This window comes from Eutrigla gurnardus (genome assembly GCF_963514095.1).
Source record: "Eutrigla gurnardus genome assembly, chromosome: 22".
NCBI lineage: Eukaryota > Metazoa > Chordata > Actinopteri > Perciformes > Triglidae > Eutrigla > Eutrigla gurnardus.
In genome coordinates this window covers 7,888,199-7,905,336 of record NC_139933.1, presented here as the reverse complement: position 1 = coordinate 7,905,336, position 17,138 = coordinate 7,888,199, and the positions used below count along the sequence as shown (strand labels likewise).

Here is a 17,138-nt window from a genome sequence, read left to right as displayed (position 1 = left end):
AATAAATATATATTAAAAAAAACACACACAAATAAAATGAATTAATAAAAGACACACAAGACGCAATTGTTAATCTATCATTAATTTATTTAAAAACAAAATCTAATAATGCCAATTGTGCTTTGCACTGAGAAAGCAAGAACAGAAAACGTGTCTTTTTTTTTTTTTTAGTAGCTGGTGATTCTTCTTAGTAACCACAAGTTCTCTGCTCTTGTGTCGTTTTTACGTTACAATCTACAGTGTTCTTTTGGATTCCCACACAAAATTATCTTTAACATGCACAGAAACGGAACAAAAAAAAAAAACACAACCAAAGACCACTACAGTGCGTTAAAAAGGCACCTGCTCCCCAGATACAGTTTGTTTTTTTAATCCTACAAAGTTACATAGTTGTAGAGAGGTGTTGTTAATGCAGCTTCATTAGCAATGAGTCTCAACAATAATCCCCACAAGCAGTTCATAAAAAAAAAACTGAATCATGTACCGACTCCATTGAGTACTCTACAATATCACATTGGCCTTTTCGGGGACAGATGAGATACATTCAAGAGGTAAACAAATTTAACTTCATCTCCTAAACGAACGACTAGCTTTCTCTGCAACGTAATTCACACACCAGACTGTAAAATACAATTCTCGGGTTAAGTAGCTTTCACATTGAAATGTCGATGATTAAAGGCGACCAGAGGAAACATGCAGTACAGTACGTAGAGTGTGTTTTTTTTTTTTTTTTTTTAATTTTGGCGGAGTGGTCCCTCAGTGTGGGGGGACTCGCGGGCTCAGAAATGCTTTGAACGTAAATAGTCATCACTCTGATCACATTCACATTTAAATGACATACTTTTCTTTTCTTCAACATGCTGTGGGGGCGTCATCCACCGATTCCCTCCACAAGTTTCCACTTCAGGGTTATTTTGTACATATAGGTTTTGAAAAACTGCATGAAAATATGCAGGTTTATCGTATTAAATAAAGCAATATGTTGACATTAAGCATTTAAGTTAATAAACAAGCAGTGCTGTTGATCCCCGTCAACAAGTCTTTCAGTATAAATATTCAAATGTTTACCACCAGACACACTGAACCCCATTTACTTTTATTGCCCTGACAGATCAAGAACGTTGATTTTTTTTTAACATTCACGCCGTCTTCACATTATCAATCTGAGAAAATATTGTTGGCATTCCCTCTAATAATCCAGGAAAAATCATACAACTTACTCTGCCCTTTCCAAACACAATCCCCCTGCACAGCTGTTGAGCATCCATACACCAACATTTACTTAGATGTACATTTATATTCAATGCTAAATGTCTTAGGACAGTAGTACTGAGTCCTGTTGTGTTATCTAACAGTACAAAGGAAAATGTTAAGCAGCTAAATGCACAGGAACTGTGCAGTAACGTTTCACTAGCAGGTTATAATTTCACTCATGTTTTTGATTTGGTGGTTTGTATCTATTTTAGATTTTCATGATCAACATTCTGTTCCTACAGTTTTTATTTGAAGCCTGTCCGACACCATTTTTACGACAAAAAAAATCTGAAATGATCGTGATCCGAGTGTGTTTAAGGAACATTTTCAGACTGAGATTTTGTGGAAGTAAGACAGTGGTGCTATTGAACCAAGAAAAATAAGAACAGGTAAACCTGACAACTGACTGTTATTTCATTTTCAGTCGTCTGCATTTAAAAGTAAACAAAGGAGAAAGTCTCCTTTCTTCAACAGTCCAACAGAGACACTCTCTTGCCAACTTTTAGAGATGCAAACTACTACACAGTGGATATATGTACCATATATTTTCCCCACCTCTGTTTTGTGAATGCCCAACCATTGGAGCAAAAATTGCTTCGTCAGCATTTATGCTCTAAGAGCATTTAAACAATGTGTATATAATACAGGGGGGGAAATAGTGGTGATCCCAAATCTCTGCGTTCCCTGAAAGTCGCGACCAAAGAGTTTCTGAACCTGTTGAATTTGAAAGTTAGTGGATGTGATGGCTGCTATTAAATGTTTTATGTGCCCTGCTATGTTAAAAATAATTGACAAGTGAAAAAGGGTGTCACACAAACACAGAAATTAAAGTAATTTATCATCGAAACCCACGACGCAAAGTGTAACTAAATGCACTTGTAGTGATAGTGGTTTGAATGCACTTAGCTGGAGATGCTTATGATTTTTCTACACGTTACATTTTGCGTTTGCCTCGTAGATATTTTCCTCACGGCGGAATCGATTTGCTGCTTATATTGTTGATATCTTAAATCAGTAACTGTGTCGTATATATGACTCAAGTTGTCTATCAAGAGGATTAGATTTTGAGATATTTTGTTTTGCAAAAGAAAATTTGGATATGTACGCATTTCGCTGGAACAAATCTAATGAGACTTTAGTTTGATGCATGTATTTAATGCACTATGAATGAGAGACATTGTTCTTGTGGCCTATGTACACAGATTTATTCTCAAAACTAGCCTTTCATCAAACTACATTTTGACTTGTTTTCTGCTGTATGATTGTGGAGTGCACTGGAGAGAGAACAGCAGTTTTACAAGCAGAGTTAACATAAAAACGCCTTTTGTTGTCGGTTACCATTATTTTCTATGCATATTTTGCTTGTTCACTCGTACGGACTAAAGGCAGCTTGCTTTCTTCGGATTGCTGTAAAAGTGAGTCTTATTTACTAACCTGCTCGAGTATATTTTTCTGATTACGTTTAAAATGTTGATCATATTAAAACCTTGTGACTTCATTGACAAAGTTCACAAAGAGAGGATGATCCCTAGAGGTTCCTCCTCGAAGAACGATACATGTGTTTTATCAGCTGCACAGTTCTGAGACGGGGAGTCATAGACTGGAACCAAAAAAAAAAAAAAAAAAGAAGTGAAGACTGGCTTCGAGTCTCTTCCGGCTAACAGCTAACAGTTAGCGGCTGTTATGTGAAGGCACTTCCTGGTAAAGCTTTCCACAGAGTAGCACCTGGGATTGTTTAGAAGTAACCAGTAGAAGCCCTTTATTGGAAGGAGCCTGGGGTCTGAGCTGGGCTGAAAAGGTGTGTCGGTCACAGCAGGGTGAAACCTAAGATGTACTGCAGGAGTTTGTTCCGACTGGCCTGAGGTAGAAAGGTGCTGCTCAGCTCCAGGGTGGACACCTGGTTCTCTCTTCTCTGCTTCAGGACCTAAAAGAAAATCACAAAAACAGGAGGCAAACTTGAAATCCAGCTGGAGGAGCCTGAACACCAAACTTGATTTTAATAACTGTAAGCAACACATCATGTGCTCACATAAACACTCTCTTACCCCAAGCTCTTTGAATGTCCTTACTGTGTTCTTAACCAGGTAATGAGTCGCACTTTCACCTGAAAAACAAAAAACAAAAAACATTTACAAAAGGAGTCAAAAATACTAATAAAACCTGCTCATGCACTTTAATATCTGAAAATTGTACTCCTTGATTCATAGTTAATCTTCAGTCATCTTTGCTCTGCGATAAAGCATACATTTAGGTTAAATAATTACTTTTTTTGTACTATAAAAAGTAAAAAAAACATGGAATAATAATTACTCAGTGCCCTTTATTTAGTGACATATTGCAGTCCTACCATAAGCAGCCACTCCTCTCTCGGTTCGGGTGAGCAGGTATCTGAAGAGCCTCTGGGTGTAGTCGGACTCAGCCATGGGCTGACTCAGACTGTGGACGAAGATCGCAGCTCCGCTGTAGGCCTCCAGGACCGGGCTGAGGAGTCGCTGTAGGAATACGAAGAACTCCTGGTGCTCTGCGGAAACGCTCACCTGAAACAGGGAGAGGAAGTCAGTGACCGCATTTTGTTTAATTAAACTGCAACAAAAACGGTTCTAGATATTGGTGATTTTGTTGGGTTTAATAAAATATTCTTTTAAGATTAGTAAAGTAGACCTTTAGGTAGCGATCTCTCTGCTCCTCTCCAAAGTCGCTGTCCTCGTCCTCCTCGTCGCTTCTCCAGGAAAGGGGCTCGGGGAACTTTTTGGGCCACGGTTCCTCTGTGGGGCTGGGACTCAGTTCCTCCTGGTCCTCCTGTTACACACACACACACACACACACTAATTAGTCTTTCTGGACCATTAGAAAAGTACTGCCACATTACACATACAGTAAGCAATTAGAGTAAACAGCGCCCGCCAAGATGTTCATCATCAGTCACCACCCAGCATTAGTCACAGTTGTCGCTTTGCTTTATGTCCGCCAGCAGTGAGGTTTATATCTGTAAACTGACCTCTGCTACGTAGAGAACTCCGTATTGGATCAGCCGGGTCACTGCATCATGAAAAACCTGGTAGATAGTCTGACAGGGCTGTGAGGCAGAGGAGAGGGGAGGAGGGATTAATCTCACACCATCACATGATGCCTAATATATGCTAAATATGATGGCATTATGTCTGATTAATACTATATAATAAAGGCTTTTCATAGTTCACAATGCAAAGAAGCTAATGAAGGTGTTTTAAAATAGAGAGAATTTCCTCCTGCTGTTTAGAAAGATGGTGGCGGTGTACAGGACTTACAGGTGCCACCGTCACCTCATTAATGAGGAAGTGGGAGAGCCCGGCAGCCTTGCGGATGAGTCTCTCCTGACTGAGAGGGAGGCTACTGGGACCATCTGGCAGGTGATCAGACTCCGATTCCGCCACCAGCTCTCGCTGCAGTGAAAGGATGCTGCAGGCTGGAGACATAAAGAAACGTAGTGAGGAAAAATCTAGACTCGGGACAACAAGCGTCTGACTGATTTTATAACGTCAACATACCAATGATTGCATCAGAAATGAAGACGTGAAAAAGGCCATTGCTGTAGAAGTTGAGCTCGAAAAGTGCTGGTACAGTTTGGCTGGGCGCGATGGTGAACTCCCCGTTGCGATTTGCACTGCTGGTCACATTGACGCAGTTTCCCAGTAGGTGAAGGGCACGCATGACCACATCCTCGGAGTTCCCCGAGAAGCCCAGGTCAAAGTCCCGTGACAGGATCTCCTCCTTCATGTTGAAGAAGTCTTCCACCAGCTTGGACAGCACCACTCCCTGGAGCAAAGCGGTGGGAGAAACACAAGTTACATCAAAGTGCCTGCAGAGGGCAGTGGCACACCAATAATGCACAGAATAGAGGACGTAGGAAGGGAGAGATCTCTAACGGAGAAGGATATTCATTACTAACACGCAGGTGCATGTGACATTTGGAACACCTTGATGCGAGGTTGGGAGCATGGTGGGCGAGAAGAGAATGAACAGGTGAACAAACGAGACAATAAAAGGAGATATAAGAGGAACAGGGGAGTAAAAGAAAAAGGAAAAAGGGCGCGGTATACCACGGGTCAGCATGAAAAGCCGGACTTACCTGTCTGTGTCTGTACAGCAGCAGACAGGCAATTATGTGGGTAGACATGATCGCTGATGACTTATTAGCCGCTGTGAGGGAACATACAGAGAGGATATGGTGAGCAACGCAAAATAGAAATGTAATAATATCAATATCATCTGAAAATATATATATTTTTAATTTACAAGACAAAAACAAAATGTGCTTTGCTGTTAAGCATCACACCTGCTATGTACCAGGTTTTACTTGTGCAATTACTTATGATATAACACAGGATTTAAAAGATCCAAAAGAGTTGATTACATTAATAACATATAAGCAGAGAGAGAAAACAATGTTTTGTTTGTTTGTGCATGTGCTTGTGTGTGCACATGTCTTAGGACAAGGGTTACTAGTGGTCATTTTAAGGATAGCTCAAGTTCATGGTGTAATGTATGTGTGAGCAGTGGTACTGCATTCCTCCCCTCTTCTGCCTCTCTATCCTTTGCCTCCGTCCTATTGGCTGAAAACAACATGCCATGCAGCTGGAGGCTTTGTGATTGGCTGAGGGCGACACACAAATGGGCCTAGTGTAGGTGAATGCGGCTGAATGAGCTGGGGAGAACCGGTTTCTGTAGTGCTGCCCCGGCGGTTAAAAAGCCCTGAGTGATGTGAGGCGGACGGACTGATGCTGTGCCGTGTTGGATTTCAATGAACAGATGCAGTTTGATGGATAGTATTTCACGCGTGCAGCCTTCGCTCCGGCGGGCAGGTGCACATTTAACAAGGGATGAAAAGGAGACTCATAGAAGCTAATGTAAAAGAAGAAAACAGCAGCAAACGTGTGCGCCAGTATTTTAAATAAATTAGATGTCATAGCGCAATAAGACATTAAGCTAAATGCGGTATGGTTGGAAGTAAACTGCTTTTGCATGGCTGACAGTGATCCCTAAATGTAATAAGCCACGTGGCTATAGTTAGGACGCACCCTAACTATAGCCACGTGGCTTATAACATTTCGGGATCACTGTAAAGCCACAGGCTGTGGCGTTGTGAATTTCTTACTGAAGAGGACGTGCTTGGCCAGGTTGTTAATTAGTTGTCGTCTCATGATGTCATCCGGCAGCTCTCTGTTCAGCTGCTCCTCCTGCCCCTCAAAAAGCTGAGCATCGGGCCTGGAAGAATAACAACTCAACATGTAAATACAAAGTTTGAAAATTGTCTTGTTATTTCAACTTGATATGTATCAGTTAAAATAACAGAAACCAGCAATATAAGTTGTAATATATTTAGATGATGGTTTAGAAAAACACAATACGACTGAATAGCAGGGCACCAAACAGGCTTGAGCCTGCCCTGTGTACTACTTTTCTGCGTAATGGGTTTATGCTGCAAACAACCTGCCCCTTGAGTTTTGAATCTAATCTAATCTGAGCTGAAGTAAGCATAATAACCTAACAGACGTGATCATTAAATCGCCATAAGCCTTGTGAACCTCTATTTCCAGGCTCATGGCACAGACTATTTACCATGTTACTTTACATGCTGTGGAAAAATAAATATGCTCTGCTGGCTTGAGTTCTGAACTCCAGACCAGCTGGGATGTACCGCTGCTGTCCTTGTTGATGTACTGTACGACTATAGCAGTTGTATTTTGAGGGGACGTTGTTGAACTGAAGTAACCCCAGTCGGTGTTTACTCAAGATGTGCTCAGCTGTGAAGTAGCAGGAGGGAGAAGCCAAGTTTGGACATGAGGTTTTCCCAATATTACAGGTGGGACTGCTGGTCTGTGGTCAGAGGAGGAAATAAATGATGGTCAGAGAGGTATATCGTTCCTTACTGTGCAGAAATAATGATGGGCGTCAAGGTGTGCTCCAGGGACACTGGTGGTGGGATATGGCGGCCTCTCTGGGAGTCCAGGTACTCCTACGTTAGACACACAAAAGGTTAATTACAAGTACAATAGATGTAGTTATTTTGTACAAAACTCATAAACCTGTGGTCAGTCACCTTTAGGGAGAAGGGCTGGTTGAAGTCAACCCTGACGCAGCCATAGTTCTTCCTCAGCATCCTGAACACGCCGCATGCTATTCCCCACAAACTCTCATTCTTCTTAGGTTTGCCCTGGTGGGATTGAGGAGTTCAGATAGTGACAATCATGATCATAACGAGGCATTCTATTCATCCCACCGAAACCAGATGCTATAATATCTATTGTTTCTTTTAATGGCTGAGGAAAACAGCTTTGTTACCAATGCAAATGTACACGAAAACAGACGTCCACTGAGCACTTACCAGCTGCTCGCTGTTGTAGTTGCCCTCAATAATACGATCGTAGGAGATGCCAACTGGCACCACCAGTACGTCTGCGATCGAACCGGTGCACATGGTGTCTACCACGATGGACAGCATGCCTGCACGCGCTGTAGACGGCTTACCGCTGCGGGAGCGGGTACCCTCCAGGTAGACCTCCAAAAACTGCTGCTGACGCAACAACTCCTCCGTATACTGAAGGGAGATTGATGAAAACACAAGAGAGAAACGTTGTCGTGAGAAAGGCGGGATGAAGATGGATGATGAAAAGGTGGCACTGGATGTGAAAAGCGAGACAAATATGCGTAACGATCTGTGAGCAAAGGTCGTACTTTTGATGAAAATGCAATTTGCTTGTCTTTTGACCTTGTGATTACCAAGATCGACTCCATTACAAGGTAGGAGTGAGGGGAAGTGCAGCTGCTGTGTGCGCAGCCCGAACACAAATGGAAAGCGGGTGGTGGTCTCCAACAGTTTGACCCCCAAACACACCGCAGGGAACTGGGCACGTGCCAAAGCAGCCATGTTGTGTAAGAGAATCCACCTTACAGTACAGTATGTGCACAGCTGTCTCCTGCTATGTAGACACTTGTGAGAAGGGAAGGTATGTTGTGAAATGGACTCTGGGCTCCGAGTGACAGAAAGCAGGGAAGAGGACAGACGTCCAGGTTTCGGCTTTCACAGGAACCACAGAAATAAGAGCAGCCCATTTTTTATTTACTTCTGTCTGCCTGTGAGGGAGTGAGGTTCATTAGATTTATGTGAGCAACACAAGCATGCCAGATTGTAATGATATCTCCCAAATTTAAGTATTACTGTTTGTTGGGATGTGTGGTAAACTATTGGACTGGTACAAAGGGATCCAAATATAGGTCATGCTTTACAACAGCTGCTCACGTCTTAAGCTGACACCTCTTATCTCACCTGTGTTACTACTCTCAACTTTCCTCCACAAACTCCAAATATACAGATTAACAGCGATACTCAACTGCGATAGACCGGTAAAATTACGTTCATCTCCTAAAGCAGCCTGGCTATTTAGTAGAAAGCTCATTAAGAGGCTTAGTGTTACTAGTAGTGAATAATGACAAAGCATTAATTAACATTGGTAGGCATTCACATTAGTTCTCCTTCAGGTTTTCTCATTAGCAGAAGTTTGTTAATCCACATTATCTAAATACTAGAGCTGAACATAAGGTTCAGATTCCAGTTTTAATCCAATAAGCAAACGTCAGGGTGGAAATACATTCCTACCAGCACCACAGTGAGAAAGACCTCAATGTTATTTATATATATTTATATTATTTTTTACTTTACATCAACACTGCTCCTCAAAAACAACACTGACTCATTGTGACCGTCTTTACTGTGGTTACAAACACTTCTGCTGTTCATGTGATTCCATTAGCCACTAATGACGATGAGTCCAAGTATGTATAAACCTACTTACAGTCCCAGCAGAGCAAAACTGACAGCAAATTAGTTGGATCTAGGGCAGTGCAGTAAGGAAAAGCAGCTCATCTTAAGAAGTTACTACTACAGGATAGTAGTCGTGTCTTAATAACGTATTTATGAAGTAAAAGGCAAAGACTGATTGTACAATATGCCTTAACTATTATACTAATAGTAATGATTAATATTATTAGTTTAATTTGAGAATTGTATGTTATGAATGCAGCTTCAAAGTATTCAATACCGCCTAGAAGAGAAAGAAAAAAAGTGCTAACATGGGTTAATATTATGTAACAAAAGCTTTTAAGTCTCCCCGTCCATCACTCATGAATGAAAAGCACACAAAGAGCAGAAAGGCATGAAGACAGCCCGCAGTTATATAATAAACCATGCATAAAAACACACAAGCGCGCTACATTTAGGAACGGTATGTTAAACCAGCCTTCGCTGTAGATAAATGGACTTACTGCATGTAAGAGTGATCTGTACAAAATGTCTTTCTTCCCGTCCCCCGTCTCCTCCATTCTCCGTCTGATGAAGAATCCTCCAAGTTTACGGATGAGGGTGCTGAGAGGAAAAAAGGACATTTGATGAAGTGGCTTCCACGCTCAGCTTTCCACACTGGCAGCAGCTGTGTCGTTTTCAGTTGGCTGCAAAATTGTGATGGGCCATTAATTTGCTACGGGCCAATATTTTTGGATTATGGCGTCACTGTGATTAAATGGCATCACTGTACAGTAGTGATTCCTCTTTAAAACATATCGCTGACAGCTCCCCCTACTTATATATATATATATATATTTGTGTTTTATTTATCTCTAGAACGCTCTTTTTTTAAAAACATTTTTCACTTCTTCATTTCCTTTACGCTTCCTCTTCTACATCCTGTAGGTGTGTTCCTGTTAGACATGGCTCAGGTTCGTACTTCTGGGGGTCTATATAATAAACACCCATGTATTATAGAAGATCCTCTTTAGAACCTCAAATACTATTTGAAGAAGGTTGTGATAAAAATGGGTCGACCAGCTGTTTTCAGGCTGGATTCCCTGCTGTAAATGTAAAATCAGTGTCAATCTTTAGTTCACTTTTAACTGATCTATTTCTGAGGAATGCCTTTCTTCTGATATCAAACTGATGCGTGTTTTCCCCCATCACAGAGCCGAAATACACCTCTGTGGGCCTTTTACCTCAGGATGGGGATGCTGAGGTTGTTTCCAGCAGCGATGTGTGGGGCTTTGATGTTGTGACAGAACAGGATCAAGGTGATGAGCAGGTAGTCGATGTGGGATTTGTGAACGGGGAGGAAGACCATGGGCACATTTTGCTGTTAAGACAAGAAATACATGACTTTTAAACAAAAGAAACAACCAGTTTAAACAATGAAAGTGGATACGTAAGGGCAAAATGTTGTCTTCTAATTGTATACAGTTATACTGTACTATATAAATATATAAATGTACATGTAGCCATTAGAAATGTATTGTCATGATCAATATTTGTGTGAGACTGTTTCTAGCTGTCACAAAGATGTGGACAGAGATGTGTTTTCTTGTGCATTTTGTGGAGAAGATTTTCTGATTTTCTTTGCGAGGGTAGTTTGTGCTGACCTCTGTAGCAGCCTTCTTGACCATTTCAAGCTGGCCTTTGTGGATCTGGATGCTCCAGAAGAAACCATTAAAGAGCCTCAGGAGGACCCACCCTGTCAGCCTGAACAAAAACAAAAGTGTGAGAAGATGTGGAACAGAAACAAGTCCAAAACCTTTCGCTGTAGCAGAATCTAGTCTATTTGAATCCACAGTGAAACGCTGTGTACGGCCTTGAACATGGTGTGTTTTTCTCCGTTTTGTAAATGTGGTACAATATCAATCAATGACTGAAATGCAAGAGCGGCGAGGTTTCTGGTCGACAGTCTATACCTGATAAAGGCTGGTGAAACGTTAGCCACCATCTCCTGAAGGAAGGCCCGAGCTTTCTGCTTCACTTTACTGACTGCTTTATGGTCCTGGCCAGGCTGACTGGCTGCAGCATCCAAATCTGTGGCTACCATCACGATAGAGCTCTCCACCCTGCCACGGGACAAAGCACAGCACAAATATACAGAATTTAGGTTTCTTTCCTAACAGGAGCCACTACGAAATCTCACAGTGTCAGTCGCACATCGATGGCACATTCCAGCGAATGTCTCAAGCCATGTCCATGTCCGTTACCTGCTGTTGTTGAGCACGTTATCCACCACGTTCCTGGTGAACATGTCCTTGTTGACATCTCGCTCCATGACAAACAGCACATAACTCAGCCTGCGTGCCAGCCATCCTCGCTGTCTGCAAGAGCACACAGACACGCAAATATGCATCATGTATCCACGGGAATAGCAAGGCAGAGGACACGTTGTTAAATATACTGTGTGCATTGACATATTCTTTATGTATGAACATACACTGCCTGGCCAAAAACCCCAACTGATGCTGTGAGTAGCACCATGTTGGAAGAAATATCCTGCGGTTGTGGAAAAGATGTTATTCTGACGGTCAAATTATTGGCCTGCATAAGCAAATAAAACTGCTAAGGAGATTGCTGAAACTACTTACACACACACACACACACACACACACACACACGAGGGATTGGAACTAAACAGCTTCGTAGTGAAAACCACTTATCAGTTATGCTAATCGGAAAAGCATAAAGATTGGACTCTGGAGCAACGGAAAAAGATCATGCGGCCTAATGAGTCCAGATTTAGTAATCTATAGGCTTAAGAATGAAGCTAAAGGCATTTTCTTTTTAGCCAGGAAGTTAGTGTGTGACTTCCTGGATATATATATATATAAATTATTAAATACTAATTGTGCATTAAATATAATAATAAACATAACTTGCTTTAAAAGAATGTGAAAAATCAGTCCCTTTCATACATACACACACAAAAAAAGAAGAAGGTATAGTTTAACTGTTCACTTCAAAGCCCGTTAAGACCAAACTAACAGCTCTGACTTTACAGCTTTCCACTGTTTAGGACAGTTTTGTTCTACTTTGCTACCAGACACGATACAGATTGAGTTAGACAACACTAACGATGCCATCATGTCACATGTTCACAGTCCATCATGGCTCCAGGATGCCAATACAACGCAGATTTAAATACAAACGTATTTCAACTCGTCTGTGTTACTTGGAGCATGATAGCCAACAGCCTTCACTTAGGCACCTCTCACCAAAGGATCGCCTTGGAATTTGAAACAGCAAAGATTCCCTCCGAACTCACGAGGCATTAAAGGTGTCGTACTGCATTTTTCCTGCTAAGTCCAGTCATGTGTCTGGTGTCTACTGACAAACACTTTAAATTATTCAGCCGTCTACCTTTTCCAGTGGTTCACAGATCGGCCCTCATGACTTAAAGCCATGTATTATACTCGGGTTGTTCGGAGGGCCGGTGCCAGTCTGCACTCTATTGATTGTGCTATACAGGAGTTAAAGCTCTTGCGGCAATTAAAGGTTCCCCAGATGCCAAAAGCAGCATGTGAAAGCCAACCAGCTCACCATACAGTTTCGATAGATATGTTCCTATTACCAGCTCAATGGACTGCTCAGAGTAAAATACTGTGGAATGAAGTGATACTATAACAGAGTAGGTTTTGCTTTGTTTACCTGGTGTGGGTCTCATTAATGTAGATGACGTTGCGCAGGCCCAGAGAGGGGATACTGGGGTTGAAAAGTTTCTCCTGGGACCAAAACAAAAATGCTTATTATGAGAAAGAAGACAGCGAATAGTTTGTACATTTGTGGAATAAAGACATAAAAAAGGGATATTTTATTTTGTTGTCTTTAACAAGAACATTATAGGAATGTTTTAGCAAGCAATGCAGACTGAAATCCAGATGAGCAATCCTCACACTCTTTACTTTAACAACATCTCGTAATTATAAAGATGCTAATATATGCATGCTCTGATTTACATTTAGATTTCGAGAAGAAAATCAATACATTTTAATGTTGACTAGGATGGAATTCTTGTCTTTAAAACGGACAAAATAAATTGTTTTTTGGCAGGTGCTGTGTACTGCATAATAATAATAATAATCACAATAAATAATACTCTGGACCGGACCTTAGTCTAACAAATTAACTCATGATAGAGTAAATTAGCTGTGGTGTAATATTACCCAGCTCTGCGGTGTGCAGGAGTGACAGCAGCGGCCCACAAAGGGCCTCTTTCTGTTCAGAAGGCCCTCCTTCCACGTGCTGGCAACACAGCGCAGGACTGAGGGGCTGGTGCTGCGGTCCTTGAAACACATCCACACACAAAAAATCATTGAAGGTAACGGGAAATACTAAGACATGATCAAACAAGTATGATCTCACAAGATGCCGATCCTACAGTGTAATGGATGGCACAACGAAGACAAGGAGGAGGTGCAGGTATTTGGCTTACCGAGTCATCGTTGGGATGTTTCCAGCGGTTGCACCACTGCTCTCCATTGTTGACCTGCAGCAACAAGCCATCTGACAGCTCCATGTTCTCTGCTGTCCTTTCCACTCCCTCCAGATCGCACACCACTAACTGGCAAGCTGGCAAGACACGGGGATACCAAAAGGTTACGTTTTTAATTATTTTAACGCAGCCATCACCCCTGCGGTTATGGACATTTTCTCTTTGCTCAGCATTTTGAGTACATGAACACTGACCATGATGCAGGTGTTACCAGTGTCACTACAACAGGAATGCCACAGTATCTCTCTAGGTGTATCCAAAGGTTTAAAAAATGTGGGCCCCTCCCACATAATGAATCACCCTGCTAGTGTGAGTAGGGTTCACTTTACACCTGTTTGCTCCAGTAAGGCCAGATTTAACGAGGTTACATTGTTTTACTCATCCCCGGACACTTTGGGCTCGTGGGTTGTGTCGCGCATTTCACGCCCAAACATGTGAGAAGATCTGAGGGAACAACTATGTGACAGTCGCTATTTAAAAGAAAAGTCTACATTTTACTTGTCACACTTCTGCTTGTGAGCCACTTTAAACATTCCTCATTCTAAGAGCCACGGAAGACTTGTCTATATGTTAATCAGGATTATTTCTATTGTTTAATCACACATATTTGCTGCGTACTGCAAACCTACTAGTCAGCCATCTTTAAATAACTTAATAAATAACTGAAAGTTTTAACAAGATGAATTACTCGGATCAGGGCTGGGCCTTTTTAACAATTTGTCAGAGGCCACCTTAACAGTTGTGGACAGCAAAGAACTAGTATTTCTACATTTTAGACATTTGGAATATGCTAATTCCCAAAGAAAAGCACTAGAAAAAAGGGTTGAAATGTACTGCTTCAGCTACTTAAAGTGTAAGAAAAAACTCTGATAATATCCAACAAAAAAATGCATTAAATGGTTAATAATAATCACTATTAGATTAATTTGTTCCCCTTTGAATGCCTAAGAGATAGTTTCTACATTATGTCTGATGTGAACACATGTTTTATTTGTTTTAGACGTTGTATTATTGATATTTTGTGAGGATGTCCTGAAGATTAAAACACTGAACAACAATAACCTTCTATGACCACATCACACATACTGGTCTCACACAATATTAGCTACTGTCTTGTTAACCTTTTGCTACAATGGAGGTGTGCACCGTCTGGGCCCCAAATACCTACAAAGAAAGACAATGAAAAACTTTGACATTGTCCCTGTCCACCTTTTGTTTCTGCAAACAGTTCATTCAACAATAAAATACGGAGTACACGTAGAGTCCATCGGCCTGGAGAAGCAAGGACAAAGTACAGGAAACACCGTGACCAGGGCCTCTGATTGGTTTGAAAATAGGTTACGGAGTCACTTTGTGAATGAATGAATGAATGAATGAATCAATGCTGTCACAACAAACATTGTAGAGTATGTGTGTAGGATAGGGGCAGCTCCACTTTTCTATGAATATAAAGTCTGAAAAATGTTCCTGCCTAACTAATCCAGGAGTGGATGAATGCCCTGTAAGCCATTGTCTTGTTGTAGTGTTGTGGTGGTGGTAGTAGGTGATACGCACACTGATGAGGATTTTCAAAGGGGGTCAATGACCGAGAGTACTCCCACTTGATGGGGTGACTTTGTTGGAAGCAAAACAAAGAAGTTGAAGAATGAGGAGATTTTTTGGGGGGGGGTTAGATAACAGGTGAATGTAAACCATAATGAAGCGTTGGATTGCAAGTAATCATATCGGTTTATGTAGAGTTATAATGATATATTGTCACATTTCTAGACTTCTAATGGGAAAAAAACATCCAAATTATCATCCAAATCTTATCCTATGAAGCCTGTCTGCATGATGAGAATTCACATACCAATATTCAAGATGTTATCCATCAATATGAGCCGATGGAGGCATTGATCTTTACAGACAGGCATTTATTTAGGAAGCAATGACTAACTGTACAGTAAAACAAACATGCTCATTAACAGATTGGACTGGACAAACACCAGCATTCATCTTTCCGATAACAAAAACCCTGCGCAGACGCGAGTAGGTTAATCCGCCTCACGCGCTCCAAGCCGTCTGCAATAAGCAGGTCAAACGGGAGAAGTCCCTGTGTGACAGATGGGGTGTGCAGGATAACTAGCAGCGCAGACAACAATGGCACAAACACAAGCAAGCCGGGTGTCTGGTTTTATACTACAAATAAAACGCCGGTTTGTTTGGCTTCGGCGCCGTGGCTCATAATAACCTGGTTCGACGGCTTCGGGCTGGTTCAAATTTTTTGGGAGATTCGTGATGAAAGGAGAGCGCGGCTCGAGCAGCTTCTGTCACCGCCGGTCAGCGTCTCTGGCACGTTGTGTGGCATGCTGCCCGAGCCTCATGTGGCCGACCTGACGTTAGGGTTTAAGGGGGGCTCGCGATACTCACAATGGAAGCCGTTTTTTAGCCGGGTACGTTTAGACACGTCAACGGGGAAAACCGGTCGCATTGTGATGTTTCACCGAAGCAAGCATGGATGTGAAATCGCACTCAATGTCATTGTAAAGTTAACCGGCTAACGTCAGGCTGTGATACTAAAATATGAACCTGAATGCGGCTCAGCTTTCACTGGTCACAAGCGTGCCGACGACGTCGTGTAATGTAAGGTTACAATGTTGTTTCCATGACAATACAACGCGCGGAATTAGCAGACTTCAACGTAGGCGATGCAGCTAGCGCTAGCTCGCTAGCCGGGAGCTCGCGAGAATGAAATCCTCCTTACCTTGGACGTTGTGTGACGCTGACTCATATCTCAGAAGCAAACTCGTCGACAGAACTGAAGCCGGCCGGCGTGTCCTCGAGCGCCTTTGTGTGTCTCCCTGCCAGAGCTCCGCTCTCCTCCCAAGACTGGACGGTACAGCCCTGACAGAAATGTGTCACAGGAGGCAGGAGAGCTGTTATTTTGGTACAGCGACGAACTGTCAGTGGTGCATTTCTGCCAACAGCCAGCAGAGGGCAGCATGGCGTCCATATGATAACTACGGTATGCATATTTTTTTTGGCCACTCATTCATTTCATCAGCTGCAATCCTCAAAGTACACTGGAAGTATGTGGACTGTTGGATTCAACGCATTTTCATTTGTGACATGATGCTGTGCCATATATGTACCAGTAGCGTTATGTGTGTCAATAACAGGTGCACTACCTTTTTTCTTTCTTTTTTTTAAATTTATTTTCCGGTTTTGTTACAACAAATCTAATTTCGCAATCAAATCAACAACACATATCCATATACCGCAACTTGCATTGACACAAAAACAACGTTTTAGAGATTCTGAAGTTCTGAACTATCTCCGATTACAGTTCTTGAAAACATGGATGTAGGGCGGCCTCTAGCGGTCGGATATTTGCAATACATTTTATTGGATCGTACCACTGTAAGATAATGGAGGGGTAGGTCAATAAATATAATTCGTGTCACTTTTAAGCATATTAAATTATAAATATAACACGGAATACACCCTTTTAAATGTGATTTAAATAACTACCATCATGACCAAATTTGTAGTTATATTTACGATTTTCTGACAACTGCC

General features: G+C 41.8%; 1 protein-coding gene across 1 annotated transcript; it reads right to left on the bottom strand.

Moving 5' to 3' along the window:
• Positions 1–66: 66 nt before the first annotated feature.
• Positions 67–16,480, bottom strand: gpam (glycerol-3-phosphate acyltransferase, mitochondrial). Its single transcript, XM_084040573.1, has 21 exons — positions 16,324–16,480; positions 13,521–13,657; positions 13,252–13,371; positions 12,737–12,810; positions 11,296–11,409; positions 11,005–11,154; positions 10,696–10,795; positions 10,276–10,412; positions 9,556–9,655; positions 7,619–7,831; positions 7,334–7,447; positions 7,164–7,249; positions 6,389–6,498; positions 5,363–5,433; positions 4,782–5,049; positions 4,542–4,699; positions 4,253–4,330; positions 3,916–4,053; positions 3,602–3,791; positions 3,300–3,358; positions 67–3,178 (listed from the first exon to the last, which is right to left on the bottom strand). The coding sequence occupies exons 2-21, from the start codon at positions 13,602–13,604 to the stop codon at positions 3,062–3,064; spliced, it is 2,481 nt and encodes an 826-aa protein (XP_083896699.1). The 5' UTR covers positions 13,605–13,657; positions 16,324–16,480; the 3' UTR covers positions 67–3,061.
• Positions 16,481–17,138: the final 658 nt, after the last annotated feature.

Excerpts from the sequence above, each read along its gene's own strand:
- gpam (XM_084040573.1), bottom strand. The coding sequence starts at position 13,604 with ATGGAGCTGTCAGATGGCTTGTTGCTGCAGGTCAACAATGGAGAGCAG. Across the intron at positions 5,434-6,388 it reads GGCCAAGCACGTCCTCTTCA|CGGCTAATAAGTCATCAGCG; the intron begins GTAAGAAATTCA and ends GTTCCCTCACAG. Across the intron at positions 4,054-4,252 it reads GAGTTCTCTACGTAGCAGAG|GAGGACCAGGAGGAACTGAG; the intron begins GTCAGTTTACAG and ends TGTGTGTAACAG.